General features: G+C 37.2%; 1 protein-coding gene across 10 annotated transcripts in view; it reads right to left on the reverse strand.

Annotated features, from left to right (window-relative positions):
- Nucleotides 1–20,044, reverse strand: part of CMC1 (C-X9-C motif containing 1) — a 148,459-nt gene that overhangs the window by 53,699 nt on the left and 74,716 nt on the right. For 8 of the 10 annotated variants that reach the window (XM_087892546.1, XM_087892543.1, XM_087892542.1 and 5 more), the window contains one exon: nt 2,335–2,425. In XM_087892546.1, the coding sequence (XP_087748672.1) occupies nt 2,335–2,425 (91 nt within the window). Of the gene's footprint in view, nt 1–2,334; nt 2,426–16,897; nt 17,137–18,143; nt 18,598–20,044 lie in introns of those variants that run through there. The other 2 variants (XR_015733958.1, XR_004588877.3) reach the window with 2 other exon arrangements.

Here is a 20,044-nt window from a genome sequence, read left to right on the forward strand (position 1 = left end):
TTTTGAGCACATGGCAATAAGGCCAAGCACTTATTTCAGGGTTCAAAAAAATATAAAACAGGGTCTTAATTTTGGGGAAACACAGTAGTTTAGGGAAATGCAAATCACATCAGCATTAAATGAGAGCCTATCTGCTATGGCAAAAAAAGTTCAAAAATAATTCTCTATGTGGGACACTAATTTTCAGAATTCTGTGCCTTCATTGCCTACCTAAACACATAAACCTTACATGGAATTATAAAAATGTACCCCTCACACCCATGTCCTATGGAAGGCTCTATAGATAATCCTGAGTGTTTTTCAAGTGTCCTTTGCACACACAAATATTTTCCCTGGATCTGGAAGCCAAGTGGTTGTGTGCAAAGATGGATGGAAAACTCTCAGGATAGCTACTGTATGCTGAACCTTCTGGAGGATGTGGATGTCACAATAAATCATGGAAGGGGGCTTAATGTTGGGCTTTGTGAAATGCTTTGCAAAGAAAGAGAAATCATATGCACGAGTGAGCAATTTTGTCTATGAAAATAAAAGCATATAACCCAGGAGGTGCAAAATTCAGTAATGGAAGAATATAAACTTTCCCACAGGGAAGAGAAAGAATACAGGTAGTTCTCACTGACCAAATATTTTAGTGACCAAAGTTATAAGGGCATTGAAAGAGGGGAACCTATGACAGGTCTTCATGGTTATAGTATCACAGCAGTGGTGGGTTGCTACCGTTTCACTCCAGATCAGGTGAACACCCCCGGTAGGGGTGGCCCGCCTGGACATCTCTGCGCATGCGCAGAAGCGTCGTGCCTGCGCACCCATGAGCTAACTGGTAGCAAACGAAATTGAAACCCACTACTGCATCACAGCATCTCCACAGTAACTTGATTGTGATTAGAATGCTTGGCAACTGATTCACAATTATGATAGCTGCAATATCCTGTAGTCATATGATAGCCATTTGTGACTTTTATTTCTGGCAAAATCAATCGGGAAGCTGGCAGGAGTTTGCAGATAGCCATCACGTAACCACAGGATTTAGCCAATGGTGGCGTTCAGCCAGTTCGCACTACTTCGGGAGAACCTGTTGTTAACTTTCTGAGCAGTTTGGCACACTGGTTGTTGGAAGAAATCATTAGGGCAGAGAACGGGTTGTTAAATTACCTGAATCCCACCACTGGTTGTAGCCATGCAAAATTCACATAATGATGGCATTTGGAAGGGCCACAGCCGCTGTCATAAGTTGTTGCAGTTACATGATGTGCTTTACATTAATAGCACTTAACCCTTAGTTGTTGGTCCTAATTACCACTGTTAAGCAAAGACTACCTGTATTCTATCCAAGATGGAATTCTCAATTATTTAACTAGATACTAGCCTGTAACCATTCTCTGGCTTTTGTGGTGAATAGTATTCTAAAGTTTCAAATTACAAAACCTGATACATGTACTTAAACTTACATTTTGTCTTAGCTCCATCTTTTTCTTTTTTGTTGTGATACCTGATTTAATAATACTCCATAGTAGTACAGAACATTTCAGACTTTTAAAAAGTTTCTTAACTTTGGTTTTTTTTTTTAAATGGAAGAATCCCTGTCCAATCCCTGCTTTTTTTCCCCAAGACAAAATCTTATTTATGTTTTTTTTTTCATTTTCCTTACAATGCAGGATTTATTTATTTTTTAAATTTGTTTTATCTATTTTATTTTGTTTAACATTCCCTTGATGCTCAGTATTTGCTACAAGTCAAATCATTTTAAAAATAGAGACACCACACATAAGTATGTTTCTTATATCACGAATTTTCTAAGTAAATCTTAACAATTCTACAGCTTTCAAATACCACAGCAATACAATAAGTGATTCTGATCTTAGGATAATGAAGCCACCACAACTCTTTGTCTCCCCAATGTGTTAGGCAGACAACTCCCATTCCCATAGACCACCATAACCTAACTGGCTGGAGAAGCGGTGAGTTGGAGTTTAACATGACTGGACAATGGCTGGGTTATAGATATTCCTCCTCAAAATGTCCATCATCAAGAGTTGTATTCTTTTATGAAGAATCTGCTACACTGATGGCAACAAAAGAACAAATGGGAGAAATGAACTGACAAGGAACAAATAAATAAAAAACAGTGCTAATTATCTCGTGTTCTGATATTATAGATTTTCCCAACTTAATGCCTTCTCAGATTTTTCAGCCAGCTAAACTGATGGCCAATACACTGTTAATATTAATATTGTAGAATTGAAGCAAGATCTGTATCATGCCATTAAAAAACAAACAAACAGCAATGGATGCTTTGAAGAGTGGAGACTTCCCATTCAGTGCCTTTATACTTACTGGCCAGTGAGACAGTCTTTCAGGAGTTTGTTTTCCTTTTGGCATTTTACCACCATAAGAAAACCTGTGTCTTTGCAACATTTGGTAAAGTCTGAAAAAAACAAATAGATGCAAAGTAGTTATGCTTCAGCAAAGGAACAAGTTCATATAACCTCATAAGGATGATCCTTATTTTTGTGATTGGTGCTTAAATTATTCATTCACAGTAGGAGGAAGAACATTACCTTCCTCCTTACTATTAGATTATAATGTAATATCATACATTAAAGAATGTATGATAACATGGGTTAAGAATTTTTGTTGTACTATACAGATGAATCAATGGAAAATGTTATTAATAGATTGAAATTTACATTGTGTTATATTAACATGATTTTTTATAAAATGATGCATCATTGATACATGATGTCAGAGAAATTATCCAGAAGGTATAAAGGCATTTCAAATGTATGTTCAAAATGTGAACAATATCCATCATGTCTGGTGGACATGTAAAAAAGTTTTAAAATGCATTCAATTATATGTATTGATACAGAGAGTTTTAAATAAATAATTAATTGAAGCTAGATTTTTTTTCTTTTAGGATTGATGGGTAAACAGAAAAGAGCCTTATAAGATTATTTCAATTTATGATTACTGTGATGAGATTACTATATGCACTAAGATGGAAATATTTGTTATTACTAACTATGGAGGAATGCTTGGTGAAATTGACAGAATTTGCAATATGGACAACTTGACTTCTTTGATTAGAGAAAGATCATTACTGACATTCATCACTGATTGGAAACCCTGTATGAACTTTTGTATGAGAAAGATAAGTGATTTACAGTTTTGATGATTAGAAAAAATAAGAATAAGTTATAAAAAGAATAGAGTTATGATGTAATTAGAGAAAGTGGTTTGACTAGAGTTATATGCATAACTGCTATGATATTGGAAGCAATTTCTTTGTCTTTTCGCTTTTCTTTTACTTTTTCCATTTTTTTTTCTTTTTCACACTCATCCTGTGTATTTTATAAGACTGTATACTGTACAGTTTGTAAATGACTGTAAACCGCCTGGAATTGCCTTTGCAAGATGTGTGTCATAGAATTCTAATAAATAAATAAATAAATTCTTTTTTCTTTCTTTGAATATATATTATTATCTATGTAAAATCTATTAATAAAAATTATTAGAAAAAAGTGTTCATTCAGAATTAGGCCATTTGGTTTCTGAAAAGTTTAACTGAAAATGTTACTCATTTTAAAAAAGTGTTATAGTAAGGTTTCATATTTTTATAGAATCTCTTAAATGCTGATGCTAAAGGCAAACAAGGTGTAATTGAAAGTTTCTGCCAATTTCTGGCAGTAAAAAACTAGGTATGCTATTTTTTTTTAAACTAAGCTGGAGTTCAGAGTTCTTCAGTGCAACCTGTTTTATTCGAATTATCTCTGGCCGTTGATATGATGTCATGATACATAGTTCTATCCTTTTCTGGCACTAGATACTAAAGTTACTTACCTGCAAGGAAGAAGAAAAAAAAAGATGAGTAAATCATGGTTATGAAACAACTGTCAGCCCTGTTTTTTATGGTACTTTAGTGGTTACTGTTAAAGAAACTATTGGGATAAAAAACCTCTAATATTGGCACTATTAGCATCCTTCATCTACAATCAGTAGCAAACATGGGCTTCCTTTATTTTATCACCTACCAATAACTGAAATATGTCAGTTTCCCCTCTGGCCAGTCATATAAACACAGTAGGAAATATACAATTCAATGATTCACATAGCAAATTTGATCTGATTAAAAAAACTCTATCCAATCCAACTTTATGCAGTCTGCTCCTCCCACTACTGATGGTAGGCATATTATCTCTGAAGTTGGAAATAATATAGGCTGGGTTCATACTTCACACTGGTCATAAACATATTTGTTTTTACTAAATAGAATGCACAAAACTGGTATTTATGATTTAGCGTTATGTATGAATTTATCTGTGGTAGTGCTGGTTTAGAGTGTGAGCAAAACCAAAGGATTATAATCAAAAACTGATTTTTGCTTTTATCAATTAAGAAATTTGAGTTTCGGGACTTCCTATATCTTGACATTTACCATCTTTGATACTGGATGAGGTTGTAGTGCACCAAACATACTCAGTTGCAATCTGGATGTCCTTCTGGACTCATGATTCCTGTTCAAAGAGCAAGTGGCAGATGTGACCAGGAGGATCTTTGCACAGCTTTGAATTGTGCACCAGCTGTGCCTATTACTGGATCAGAAAGCTCAACTTTATGTATTCTATATAGTTTCCTTTGAAGAGTATCCAGAAGCTTCAACTAGTGCAAAATGCAGCAGCACAGGTAATTTATTGTGCTCCAAGGACTGCACCCGTTACATTTCTGCTTTGCAAACTGCACTTTGCCAGCTTCTTTTGGGGTCTAATTCAAGGTGCTGGTTATGAGTTTTAATGTCCTAGCTGCCATGGGATCAAGTTATTTGAGGGACTGCCTCTGCCCATCTCACCAAGACAGAAACAACATGTTTCATCAGCGAGGGAATTTTGCTGTGTGTGTGACCTAGGAGGAAATATTTTTCTGTGATGGTCCCAGACTGTGAAATATAATTCCCCCCAAGTGAGGCTGTCTCTGTTGATCTTCTGGAAAACGCTTAAAACAAGGTTTTGTCAACTGAGTTGGGGACCCTATTATTGAATGATTGTAGATGATTGTATATTAATTAATGGGAATACATTCTCCTGCATATTTCTTCATCTTATTTTTACCATTTTTAAATTAATTTGGTTGAATTTTAATGATTTTATGATTAATGAGAATGCTTTATTATCTATGCTGCCAAGAATCACTATGTGAAATGGGAGACTATATAAATGTGATAAATAAAAATACTTTCTGCAAAAGAGAGAACCCATTGCTGAAATTATCTGATGTAATTCTAGTTTTCTTAGAACTGCTACCTCTTGCTTTTCTTTTACAACTCATATCCATGTTGTTGTTTTTGTTTAATTGATGTTTTAGGAGGGCAAATAATATTTTTTTTAAAAGTAGCAGGGCCATCTGTTCCCGATCTTCTATGCTATTTCTTTTTGGGTCCTATCTTTTAGATTGTAATCTTGAGAGGATGGACTATCTCATTACTATATTAATTTTTGTAAGATGCAGAGGAACTAGTAAGATGTTTTTTCCTCAATCACTCTGGGTAGACAAGGAAGGATGCTCTTGAATTTTTCCTGAAGGTATAAAGTATGACACATTGCATACCAGAGTGCACAATGCTTTGGATTCAATACTGAAAGTCTTGGAAGCAGGAAGGTGGGTATGTATATATTTATGTATGTATATATACATTTATTTATTTATTTAAAAGATTTGTATGGCTATCCATTTTAGAATACAACTCTGAGCAGTTTATAACAACGTAGCAAGTGTCTGCAACTCTTTAAAACAGACTTGTGTTTTCATACAAATGTGGCTACTGAAGTTGCTTTATTTTAGAAAGTCGCAAAGCAATGCACGGTATATTCATGAAGCTAAAGCATTTGGGGTGGGGGATACTGAATCCAAAACTTGCATAGCCCTGCTGTATCAAGAATAAGTTTTTATTTAATCATTAGGCAAATTTTCCCAAATCTACTGGCCTCCAGAAGTGATGGAATTAGATTCATTTTTTAAAATTTCATTGGGATTATATAATTGAAGAAATCTTATAATCAATGGATTAGAACAGACATGTCAAACCCAAGGCCTGCGGGCCAGATCCGGTGTGAAAAGTGGTTACATCTGGCTCGTGGGGCCACCCTGGGACCAACCCCTACCTCAACCTGACCCAACCCAACTGATGCCCAACTGATCTGTGATGAGCACTATCTTTCCCGAGCAGCAGCGCTGTGCCTGCTACTAGCACCTCCACCATCTCTATAGCCAGTTTGTTGGCCTGGCCTCATCCACTGGCCCTGCAGCCCATGAGTGCTTCCCTTTCACTGGGATGGCCCCTGCCCCAAATCTCGCCCTGCCCCCACATGGAAAATCCACAGCCACTGGCAGTGCTGCCACCTTCTCTCTCGCCCCTCATCCCTTCCTGGGCATGGAGCGAGGGAGAGAGGGAAGGTGTCAACCTGCAAAATGACTTCAGCTAAAGCCATTCTTTCTCATGCTTACTCCTGCTTCATTTCTTGGTTGCCATTCAAGGGGGGAAGGGATTGGGAAGCTTAGGAATGTGGTGCTTCAGCTGCTAGTCAAAACATCTACCAGCTAGCGTGTGGACTAAGGTCATGTCAACTGACACCTGTCAGAGCTGAGCGGGAACCTATGGCTGAACTGATTGGCCCATGTGATCTAAAAGATACAGGGGGTGGGGAACCCTTTAGAGCTAGCTTCACCTATCCAAATGCTGATATGATGTACTTAATAAAGGACTTCTTGAGCCTGAACAAACTGTCAGAGGTCTTGACTGCCTTGAGTCACCATTACAGCACCAGAATCAGGGTTCTAGGGCAGGGGTCAGCAATCTGTGGCTTTCTGTCACTCAAAATATGTGTCACAACGCCAATGTGCAACACCTGCAGGCATGCAATTTATTGAGCTTTTCAACTCCTGGTGGGCCAACCATGAATAAATAAATAAATAAAATAAAAGTTTCAGAAGAAAACAGAATGTTTAATTCAACTACATATGCTAGTTTTGTGGCCGCTCAAGAAATAGTCAAGCATGGGAAAGGTTTTGTGGCTCCTGATGTTTTCTTTTCTGTGGGAAACAGGTCCAAATGGCTCTTTGAGTGTTTAAGGTTGCAGACCCCTGGTCTAGGGCAAGTTCAGAGCCTTAATAGACTTGGGATACACATGCTGCCTGATTAGTTTGCCAGCTGCTGCCAAGCTGGGAATCCAGGTAAAGAAACTGTCCAAGTCCATTACGTTCGAGCAGATAGATGGCTCCCTACTGAGTGGGGCACCAGCCACTCACCTAACTGAGCCGGTTAGGTTAGACATGGCCCAGCACTGGGAGATGATCAGGTTCGCCCCCCCCCCAAACTGATGGAATCAGTAATCTTTTAGGGCTAGTGTAGCTAGATAAGTGGGGACCCACGATATAGTGGGAAGTAGGAAATCGAAGATGAGGCTAATGAGAGGCCCTTACACCCCTCCTGGCGAGCAGGTCCAGTGGGAAAAGGAGGAAGGAGCAAGCAGGCACCTGCCAGGAGTCTCCCCCATCCTCAAGGAGTACCTAAAAGGAGTCTACTAAAAGGATACTTAAACAATAAAAACATATTAATTTCAGTAATGAAATTATGGAATTTCCACAGACCTACTTGCTTCCTAACCAATTAAAAATATTATTTGTCCAAGAATATGGATGATTTATTTCATAAAAAGGAACCAACTTCTCTTTTATCAATAAGACTTAATGTAAAAATAGAAATACTATGGAAAAATACAAATCACAAATCAAATATAAATAAACCTTAGTGTTTTATTGTGCTATCTTCCACTGAAAAGCACAACAATAGCAAATAAATTCTTTACAAGAAATACGGATAGCATATTAAACCTTATACATAGTATTTAATCCTTACAATGTTTTCAAATTTGCTGAACTAAGCACCTTATCTTAGCCATCCTAGAGGAACGGGTATGTGACTTATCTACTCACCCCTTCCATTCCTTACAGAACAGATCTGGAATACTAAACTCTTTGGTATCAGGGGAATATTACATTATTTTATTTGTAATAAATTAGAAATTTTCAAAGGTTGTTGAAATTTAGCGGGATTAAAATCTTTTAAAATGTCAACCATATTGGTATTTCCCAATAACCACACACAGCTGCAGGTATTTTAATGCTTTACTACAATTGCTTATCATAATTTTTTTTTTAAATCTCAAAAGTGTCCAAATCATGAATCCAGGCTGAATATATTCTTTTCAATTCTGCATTTCCAATTTGAGTCATAGTGGAGCTCATTTGCACAGGCCCAGAAAATAACTCCTAGTGAGGGAAGTATTTCATTTTCTCATTTAATGATGCAATCTGATCTGCAAAGTTAGCCCCTCCTGGCCTGCTGCCTCAAGCTTTTGTAAGGTCTTTCTCACTTGTTTAGCAACAGGGTTGTAATTAGGATTTTCTTATCACACTATGTAACAAATTAACACAGCTCATACTTGACTTTCTTTTCAATATTATCAAACTATTTATGAAACTGTATTCCTTTCTAACAAATTCAAGAGTGAAAACTTTCTCCCTTTCATACTGCTTTCAACAAATCACACCCTGTGTGATAACACTGTTAGCCTTTGCATAGTATTCTGTATTGCTGTTTCTGATGCCCAGAATTATGCAGTCTATTTCTTCTGCAGTCAGAAAGCCAGTGAAACTTCACACTGTGCAGCAAATACAACATATATTTTGTCACCCATATAAATACTTTTTGACAGAAATCCTGAATATGAATGACTCTCATATAGCAGACACACATGCTGATGTGTGCAAAAAGTATTTCATCACACATCAGGTTAAATTCTTCTTTTATTCTTAAATTTCTTAAAGAGGAAATTGCACATCCAACCTCCTATGAAAACTGTATTCATATGTGGATGAGTGAAAGTGAACTGAAAAAACATGGCGCTCAGCTTTAGAGTTAACAAGCCTGCGAGTGTGGATTAGCAAACCTATCTTGCTTTGTTACAAAGTTTTTAAATTGCTACAAAGTTGCTTCATTTGTAATAAGAGAAACAAGAGAAAAATTCCTCCCCTGATTTTGTTCTATTTCAGTCCTCATTTGACTAAATCTGGGGGACTTTCTTAGAAATCTTTGTGGAGGTGGGAAAGGAAGAAGAACTTCCCTTTTCAGAAAAACTAGCCTACGTGGCAGGATGGCCTCAAAGAAGCAGGAAGTGAAGGCAACAGGGGGGGATCCCCCACACATAAGCATGAAACGCAGCTTCCCCCTGCACAACAGATACAGACTCAGAAAAAAGATTTTGATGTGGGAGGTTTAAAAGAATTTATTTCAAAAATTTTGGATGATAAATTTCAAAAATCCCAACAGGAAATAGATGACAAACTTCAAAAGTTTCAACAGGAAATTACGCAGGAAATTAATGAAATTAAAGATGTGGTGGAACAGAATCAAAATAAGGTGACCAAAAAAATATCAGAAGTGGCGTCTGGCCTGGCAGAATTTATTATCAAAGTTGATTCCAAAGTTGAAGAACTTAAATCAGAAGTCAATGTTAAGATGAAAGATAATGATTATAAAATTTTTGATGTAGATGATAAAGTGCAGAGAGTTGAAAACGAAATTGTTATGTTACAATTCAGGGCAATGGAATTCGCTATACGGCTTCGAGGAATTCGAGAAGATGATAGACAGGATTTGAGACAGATCTGCTCTGAGGCTTTGGCTGAAATTTTAAAAATTAATCCTGATCTGGTTTTTCACAAAATAGATAAAATTTACAGAGTGAATTCTTGGGTGGCCAGACAAAGACAATTGCCTAGAGATGTGGTCATATATTTTACAGATAGAGCAATAAGAAATGACATCCTGCAAAAATCTTTTTACACCTCTGTGCAAGTGGGGGGCTCACAAATTGGAGTGTACAAAGAATTACCACCTAAAATGTTGAAAACCAGAAAAGACTTTGGCTTTCTTGTTAAAGAATTGCAAAATCAACAGATACCATTTCGGTGGGACGCCCCAACTGGCATAATTCTGAGATACAAGGGAGAAAGACATCGATTGAATACTGTGGAGAAGGTGGAGCATTTTTACACTACTATTCTTAAAGAAAGAACACCATCTCCACGTACATCCACAGTGTTGGAGATCAAGGGGAGTGATGAGAAGCAACCTCAACAAGAATTGCAAGAACACTCTAAGCAGGAACCAGAAATGCAAGGCGCTGAAGGAGGCTTTCTGGATGAGCCTTTGCTGGAATCTTCTCCAATCTTGGACCCGGTTCGGATGATTGAAGTTAAGGATCAACGTGCTAAATCTAAGCAACTTAAAGAAAAGCAAAAACAGGAAAGACAAGATAAGAAGGGAGCTAAGACTATTACCCAAGAGACTGGAGCCATGGGAGGAGCGAGACCAAAGATTTTGGAAGATATTCGGTTATTCTGCTCTTTGCTCCAGAAAGATAAAGATGACGCTTAAGTGTTTATCTTGGAATGTGAATGGGCTTAATTCAGCACAGAAAAGGACGAAACTATTTGCATATTTGAAACAATTTAATAATGATATAATTTGTTTACAAGAAACGCATATTACAGTTCAAGATCAAAAATATTTGATAAACTCCAAATTAGGAACACATTTTATATCTTCAACGTTACAAAAAAAGAATGGGGTGGTTATTTATGTAAATAAAAAATTTATGGCTAAAATTATAGAAGCAGATGAAGATGGTAGGTTTGTAGCAATTGAATTACGTACAACAAATAGCCAAATTCTTTTGATCGGAATTTATGCTCCCAATCAACAACAGGATCACTTTTATAAAATGTTACATATCAAAATACTGCAATGGGACTGTAGATCTATTTTAATCATGGGAGACTGGAATGGAGTAATTGACTCTAAATTAGATAAAAGGAGTTCGGCGAAGTCCAGGATTAGGTTACCTCAGACTTTTTTCGATATGAAAGAAGATTTGGAATTAAAAGATATTTGGAGAATACATAACCCAAAAGAACTGGATTATACTTTCTTCTCAGATAGACATAGATCCTTCTCTAGGATTGATTTCATTTTGTTGTCAGATGATCTACTTGTTAAGACAAAAAGAACAAAGATTTTTCCAAGAACTTTGACTGACCATAGCCCAGTATGGATAGAAATTGAGATAGATAAGACTGAGAGACGCTCTTGGAGATTAAATGAGAACTTGTTCAGATATGAAAAAAATACAATAGAATTTAAGAAACACCTGAAAGAATTTTTTGAAATAAATCTGAATAAAGGTACCCCAATAGAAATTGTGTGGGATGCAAGCAAAGCATATATGAGAGGGGTGCTTATTTACATGAACTCTAAACATAGACTGATTCGACAAAAGAAAAGATCTGAACTGGAAGTAGAAATAAAGAATAAAGAACAGCTACTTATTAAAAATCCAACAGATGAAAGAACACGTGGTGCTATAAAACTCTTGAAAGACCAATTTCAAATGCTTATGGCGGAACAAGTTGCAACAAACTTACAATATGCGAAGCATAATACATTTTGCAATGCTAACAAACCGGGCAGATGGTTGGCCTACACATTGAGGAAAAAACAGAGTATACGGACTATTGATAGTATTGATATTGGAGGGAAAGAAATTTTTCAACAAAAATTAATTAAAGAAGCTTTTGTGGACTATTATTCTAAACTATACGCTAAAGAGGAGGTGCAGAATGGACTTATAGAAAAATACTTAGATGATAAAAGAGTTACAAAAATTACTGATCAACAAAAGGAAAGAATGAATTATCCTATAACAGAGGAGGAGATAATAGTAGCAATTAAACAATTAAAAACAGCTAAAGCTCCTGGAACGGATGGTTTGACAGCAATGTATTATAAAACTTTGCAAGCTGAAATGGTGGAACAACTCAGAGATCTATTTCGTAATATTCAACAAGGGGGTAAAATACCCCCATCATGGACGACAGCCTTTATATCTCTGATACCAAAAGAGCAAGCCGGTCCTAAAAAACCAGAGAATTATAGACCAATTTCTCTTCTGAATACAGACTATAAAATTTATGCGAAGGTATTAGCCAACAGGTTGATGCCAGTAATTCATAAGGTGATTCATGATGATCAAGCGGGATTTATCGAGGGCAGATACATGAAGGATAATGTAAGGCAAGTAATAGATTTATTGGAATATCTTGAGAAGAATAAACAGATCCCTGCAGTGCTGGTTTTTTTGGATGCAGAGAAGGCCTTTGATAGAGTGGATTGGAATTTTCTACTAAAGACTTTAAAAAAGATGGACTTTGGGGATCAATTTATACAGACGATCTCAGCAATTTATCAAGAGCAAAAGGCACAGATTATCATTAATGGAAGCTTGACAACAGAGTTTAAAATTGAAAAAGGAACAAGACAAGGATGTCCGTTGTCCCCACTTTTATTTATTTTAACACTAGAAGTCTTGCTAAACACAATACGGGACTCTAATATCTTGAAAGGTATAATGATAAGGCAAAAGGATTACAGAATAAAGGCATTTGCAGACGATCTGGTTGTTACCCTAGCACAACCAATGGAATCAATCATCCTGATGAAGGACATTATACAAGACTATGGTAAAGTTTCAGGTTTTAGACTGAATCAAAAAAAGACAAAAATGATAGTTAAAAACATGACACAAGATCATAAACACGAGCTTGAAAGGAGGGCAGGTTTTGAGATTGTACCTAAGGTAAAATATCTAGGAGTTCAGGTTGCAGAATCAAACATGAAATTGTTTCAAAATAACTATGAGGTGTTGTGGCGAGAGGTGCAGAAAGACATGGAGACTTGGAAAAAACTGCAGCTGTCTTTACTTGGAAGAATAGCAGCAGTTAAGATGAACATTTTGCCAAGATTTCTTTTTTTGTTCCAAATGATTCCGGTGCTTAAAAGTGATAAACAATTGAAAGTGTGGCAAACTGGAGTGAATAAGTTTGTCTGGAACGAGAAAAAGCCGAGAGTGAAATTGAAAATTATCCAAGATGTTCCAGAAAGGGGAGGTCTTAAACTTCCAAACCTACAGCTATATTACGATGCAGCAGCTTTGACTTTAACAAGTGATTGGTTTGGAAGGAAAAAGGCTGGAATATTGAATATAGAAAGTTTTGATCTTGAACTTGGATGGCATGCCTACTTATTTTATGACGACAAAGTTGATAAAGTATTTAAAAGCCATATACTTAGAGATTCTTTGATGAGAGTTTGGAAGAAGCACCGATTCAAATGGGATTATAAAATACCGCTATGGCTGGATCTTGGTCATATTTTGTGGAATACAAATATAATGTCACTCGGGGGGGGGTTTATACAAAGAGGTTCTTTTTACAGATGCGGGCAGATGGCAGCTGAAGACACTACAGACATTGTTGGCTGAAGGGATTAATTTAACTTGGCTACAATATAATCAACTACAATCGAGATGGAAAGAGGACCAAAAAACTGGTATTATGTTGCATGAGGAAGAATTGGTTAGACATATAAAAGAGAAAGGTCCAATGCATATCAAAAGGCTTTATAATGTTTTGCTAGAAAGGGACTCAGAAACTGAATTAGTTAAAGATTGTATGATTAAGTGGGCACAAAATTTTGAAGAATCAGTGATGTTGGAAACATGGGAAAAAATCTGGGTTCAGAATGTTAAATTTACACAGTCTCAGAATTTGAGGGAAAATTTCTATAAAATGTTTTATAGATGGCATTTAGATCCCAAAAAGTTGTCGTGTATGTACCCTAATGTTCAGCCAAAATGTTAGAGATGTGATTGTTTAGATGCCACATATTATCATGTTTGGTGGACCTGTAGGAAAGTTAAGGCTTTTTGGATAAAAATTTGGTGGGTCATGCAGAATGTTTTGAAGAAAAAAATTCAATTTTCTCCACAACTGTTTTTATTGGGTATAGTTAAGGGCTTTACATTGGGTGAAACAAAACTGATATTGTATATGATAACAGCAGCAAGATTGTTGATAGATAAATACTGGAAAAATGAAGCTTTGCCCACTATTGAGGAATGGACTTTGAAGATGGCCAGTTTTGCAGAGATGGCGAAGATTTCAGCATACTTAAAAGACTGTTCACAAGAGACTTATGAATGGGAATGGAAAAAGTGGATAGAATATATCCAGAACAAATATCAAACTAGGAAGTACCAAATAGCCTTCATTTGAAAATAATGTATTAGAAATATTTTAATGTAATGAAAAGGAAAAAAAAAATTATAAGGGGGAGGGAGGGGTTCAAGTTTTATACAAGTTTTATATTAAGGGGGTTTCTTTACTTGATATGACTATATTGTGTGGAAGTCCGGGGGGGAGGGGAGGGTTAGGGAGGTTGGGAAGTTTGGGGTGGGTGTTGGGGGGGGAAAAAGGGGTGAAAATGTAATTGTAAAACTTTTGCAATAAAAAAAAAACTGTATTCATATTAAAAAAAAAACCTGAATCACTTTACAATTACGGGTAATACATTTAATTGGTTAGATTAATTGATTTAGGTTCCTTAATACTAGTGCTTATTTCACAGAACCAAGGCTAATAGCAATAGAACTACGCACTGCACACATTTTAAGGAACAACCCCCTTTATTCTTCATAATAATAATACCTCATAATATTACTAGAACTGCCTTCCTTGCTTATAGTTGGTAAAACTAATGGGACTTAGAATTCAGCAATACTGAAATTATATCAGGATGACCCAGGTTCTAATCTACACCCAGCTATGGAGACTCACGGGGTACCACAAAGTAAATACAATCTTGTGGGCCCAAATTAACTTGTGGGGTGGTTGATGTGGGTAAAACAGAAGACAACACTCCCATCAACACTGACAGGGCAAAGCACTAAAATATAAACAATCAAGCTCAGAAACCTCACTTACATGTATACAAACATAATCACCTCCCCCAACCATGTGGTTTTAACAGATATGGCTGCTTTAATCTCTTTAAATATATATTCAAATTCTGTTAATACATCAATTATTAATGATTAATAATATTCTTCAACAACAATCTTATTTTATGTACAAAAGATGGAACTACAAATTTACATTTTGTTAAAAAAATCTATGATATTAAAATCTATTTTGAGGAGATACACCTTGGACACATGGTATCTAATAGTTTTAAAGCCAGGCATATCCCATCTTCTATAACCTCTTAAAAATATATAGCTCAACTCGTTTGGAGCTATCCAAGCACATTCTGGGTAAAAAAGAACAAAGAGTTTTTTAGTGGATCACAAACGCAGATGTTTTCATCATTTCAAATGAACATGCTGCCTATAATTAGCAGGAAAAAAATGTTGGCATTCCCAAGCTTAACATTTGGTCCAGAGAGCAATTGGATTTCTGCTTCCCATTGGTACTTGTTTAAGTAGCGCAATAGCCCTGATAACAGTTTTTCTTCCTTTTGTAATCATTCATCCTGAAAGCTGTGAAGCAAAAACACATGTGTGCACATCCAAGCAAAATAAAATAAGAGCCTGAGACAATGGGAGGTCTCTCTCACTTGTTAAGTCACCAGCTTCAGTTGATTAAAGCTGTGATAGCTTAGTGAACAAAGACTGAACTGACTACAGAGGGAGCATAGCCCCAAAAAGACCCAGTGCAGATTGCGGTGGATGGGCCACAGGAAAAATGATCACAATGTGATAAAAATGCTTCCAGCTACAAAGTTTTATGTTGTTAATGCTAAATAAAAATGAAAAGAAGGGAAGCAGGCTCAAGAATATTAGAATCCCACCAAGGGATATTTAACACCATATAATTACTCTGGGCTTCTGTAACCTCAATCTTTGCATCACTCTCTCTGCTAGAAGAAGAGACTATAATTCAGACCATTCATTTTCAAATGTTTACTAAAAGCTGTCAAGGAATTTGAAAAACATGGCAGTGCTCATTTTTATTAAACAGTTTTGATTATTCAAGAAATCTTCTTTCCCCACCCTGGATATCTGCCCCCAGAACATTCAGAACAGCTTCTCGGTTAATTTTTAAAAAGGGAAATGCTGACATATGGATTTGAAGGGCAAAATGTGAGTTGACACATGCTTGGGTGTGCATGCAGCACCTGTGAAGAACCCTGAAGCCAAGCACTTCCTTTCTCAGTACTTGTGGCAGCTGTGCAAGCCCAGAAAAAGATATAGCTGCTTCAAGGTGTTCCCAACAAGTACTATGTCCAAATCACATGTCATCATTTGAATCTGGATCTCTGCCCAACCTTATTAAAAAAGACTCAATTCTCACAAAACCTAACTTGCAGAAAACAGACTCTTTCTCCCCTCTGGTTTCCTTTTGTATTTATTTCTATATTTAGATGTTGCCCTGAGGATGGTAAAAAACTAGCTGTACTAATAAAAGCAAACTTTAGAAAGACAGCCTACAGAAAAATAATATGTTTAATATTTTCACAGTGTTCTCCATAATGTAAAAATCAAAGTAATAATTGCAAGACAGTAGACATCTAACAATCAGACTGAATGATCGGAATGTTAAGCGAGGAACTTCCAGTCTCAGACTCAAAGAGAAGGAAAAACAAGCCATCCCAAAATCCATTGTTAATTTATTTGAGCCTGCTTAAAAATTAATAATCACTTGACTTGTAGCAAAAGATAATAAAATCAATTTACTGTGGTTAAGAATTACTGTATGCAGATGAGAAAAATAGGTCTATGGGGCTATATTGCTATATAGCTTTAAGTCACTATTCAAAAGTCGGGGGCTATTTTTTTTTAAAAGCAATTACATTTCTCACTACAAAAGTACATTCATAAGTATAGTACTAGTAATGACAGTAATAGTAATGGGAATAAAGAAAAAAAAACCCACATGAAAATTCCAAGACATTCAGATTGCATTCTTTTAATTAATATATTTCTTTCAAATTGGATCAGGCAGTAAACATATTTGGCTTTAATTTATAATTCTGTGAACTGCATTAACAGTTTCTTGAAATTACAAGTAGTCCTCATTTAGTGATTACAACTGAGACTGACAACCCAGTCATTAAATGAAGCAACTGCTCAGTGAAATCATGACTGTGCTTCCACTTTTACTTCAGCTTTCTTTTGCTTTTCTGATCTGCAAATATTAAAAATGTGAGGGTTGGTTACAAAATTACTTTTTCATCACTGTTGTACAGTAACTGTGAACAGTTGCTAAATGAGTCTGTCCCTAAATAGGGATTACCTACATTTATTTAATGTATTACATCTATCTATCTACCGTACCTATCTAACTACCGTGTCTGTCTGTCTGTCCGTCCGTCCGTCCGTCCGTCCGTCCATCCATCCATCCATCCATCCAACCAACCACCTGGATGGACAGACAGACTGACTGACTGACTGACTGACTCCATCCCTCCATCCGTCCATCCATCCATCCATCCATCCATCCATCCATCCATCCATATGCTGGCCATATATTTTAAAAAATACTTTTCAAATATTCAACAAATTAAAAAGCTCTAATATTTTACTATATATTTAAGGAAAACATTTCCATTCTAGATGTTTCTCAATTAGCCATTGCACATTGGTAACTTGGGATATAAAATATTAAATCTCTTGTATTTTGAAATTACAATTTTTCTTTCTCTTATGCCAATATTAGTTTCTAAAAAAGCCTGCAGGTCATATTTCAACATTCACTCCATATAATATTTAGCATAAACACTTAGTTGCCCTATGCTACCCCAGTTTTTAATAAGGTAGTTCTTGAGTTACAATAGCTATTGAGACTTGGACTGTTGTAAAGAATGTAATTGTAAAATGCAATACCACATGTTCAAATCACAATGATGGCAATCCTGGTCCCAGTTGCTGTTGCAAATTCAGGATTGTGTGGGTCATTAAATGGAAAGAGATAGGAATCCCAAGCAAGGAGTCATAGGTAGAAGCTACATACCTACATGGGTGTGTTGATGGGTACTGCACATGGCTTGTTAGAGATCTGGGGAGGGCTAGTGGAGACAGCATGTTAGAAGGGGAAGCCAAGGCTGCACAAAGGCAGGAGGCTGCTGAAGGTGATATTGTGAAGTATGACATTCCAGGACTCTTTGAGGGAAAAAAGTAATGGGATCAACTTACTGGAGTGACTTGCAACCTTCCCTGGCAGTTTCTCCTTTGACTCTGCTTTCAGGAAGCTGGCAGGAGGACAATGGTGATCACATGTCCACCATTTATTGTGACATAATTGTGATCCAGGCACTCAAGCATCACAATCATTTGACCAAGGGGATGCTGCAATGGCCAAAACTCCTGCAATTTTGAATGTTCACTGAACAAATGTATATAAACTGAGGACTATCTGTATATATAATTCAAATAAGATCACACAATCAGATCCAAACTTACTTTTCTGGATTAGACCATGACAGTACTTTTAGATCATTTAACTTTTTATTCCAGATAGCGACCTATTGCCCAAAAATCCTTTTCATTCATTTGGGGACTGAATCAAATGAGAAGAATATGCATATGTGAGTTCAACATCCAATTCAGGAACATAGTAGCTACAGATTCAATTTAGCATAACTCGCCTGGTTTTGATATAGTTGGCAGGGGAATAGGAAGAATGTTTCTATAAAATCCAGCACACACCACTGTTTCTTCTTATACTGAATTATCCAATTTATGCCTTATATTAAAATAAGCTTACATGGTAAGCATTTTAAAAGAGGGAATCTAATATTAATCATAAATTACTTAGGATAAGGCATTTATATTGTACTTAGCAGCAAAACTATTTCAGAATAATTTCCTACTATTATCTCCATCAACTTTGCAATAATCTGGTATCATATAAAAAGGAAAGGGAAAATTTATTTTATTTATTTATTTATTTTATTTGATTTCTATACCGCCCTACTCCCGAAGGACTCAGGGCGGTGCACAGCCAAACAATAAAATACATACATACAAAATTTAAAAGTGGAATTAAAATCAAATTAAATAGTTTTAGCCCAAACAAATTAAACCCCAATCAATTTAAAACCAATTTTAAAATTTGAATACATAAAATACTAAAAAATATTAAAAATTTAAAAATCTTTTATAAAAGAGGGAGAAAATTAGGCCAGGCCCGCCTGGTGAAATAAAAAGGTCTTTAAGGCGCGGCGGAAGGTGCGCAGATCCGGGATCCTCCGTATCTCCGGGGGGAGCTCGTTCCAGATAGTAGGTGCCCCCACAGAGAAGGCTCTCCCCCTGGGGGCTGCCAATCGGCATTGTTTGGCCGACGGCACCCGGAGGAGCCCCTCTCTGTGGGAGCGTACCGGTCGGTGGGAGGCTATTGGTGGTAGTTGCGGTCCTGCAAGTACCCAGGTCCTGAGCCATGGAGCGCTTTAAAGGTGGTAACCAAAACCTTGAAGCGCACCCGGAAGACCACCGGGAGCCAGTGCAGCTCGCGCAGGAGGGGTGTTACATGGGAATGCCATGTCGCTCCCATTACCACCCGCGCGGCCGCACTCTGCGCCAGTTGGAGCCTCCGGGTGCTCCTCAAGGGGAGCCCCATGTAGAGAGCATTACAATAGTCCAGGCGGGAGGTGACGAGGGCATGAGTGACTCTGCGTAACGAGTCCCGATCCAGAAAGGGACGCAACTGGCGGATCAGGCGAACCTGATGAAAAATCCTCCCGGTCACGGCCGTCAAGTGCTCTTCTAAAGACAGCCGCGAATCCAGGAGGACGCCCAAGTTGCGAGCCCTCTCCGTGGAGGCCAGCGATTCGCCCCCAATAGTCAGCGATGGCATCAACTGACTATATCGGGACATCGGAAACCACAGCCACTCGGTCTTGGATGGGTTGAGCCTGAGCCTGTTTCTCCCCATCCAGATCCGCACGGCCTCCAGGCACCGGGACATCACTTCAAGGGCATCGTTGGGGTGGTCTGGGGTGGAGATGTACAGCTGGGTGTCATCAGCGTACTGGTGGTACTTCACCCCAAAACCACGGATGATCTCGCCCAGCGGCTTCACATAAATGTTGAACAGG

This window comes from Pantherophis guttatus, chromosome 4 (assembly GCF_059756535.1).
Source record: "Pantherophis guttatus breed Tessera chromosome 4, ASM5975653v1, whole genome shotgun sequence".
In the NCBI taxonomy this organism is placed as follows: Eukaryota; Metazoa; Chordata; class Lepidosauria; order Squamata; family Colubridae; genus Pantherophis; species Pantherophis guttatus.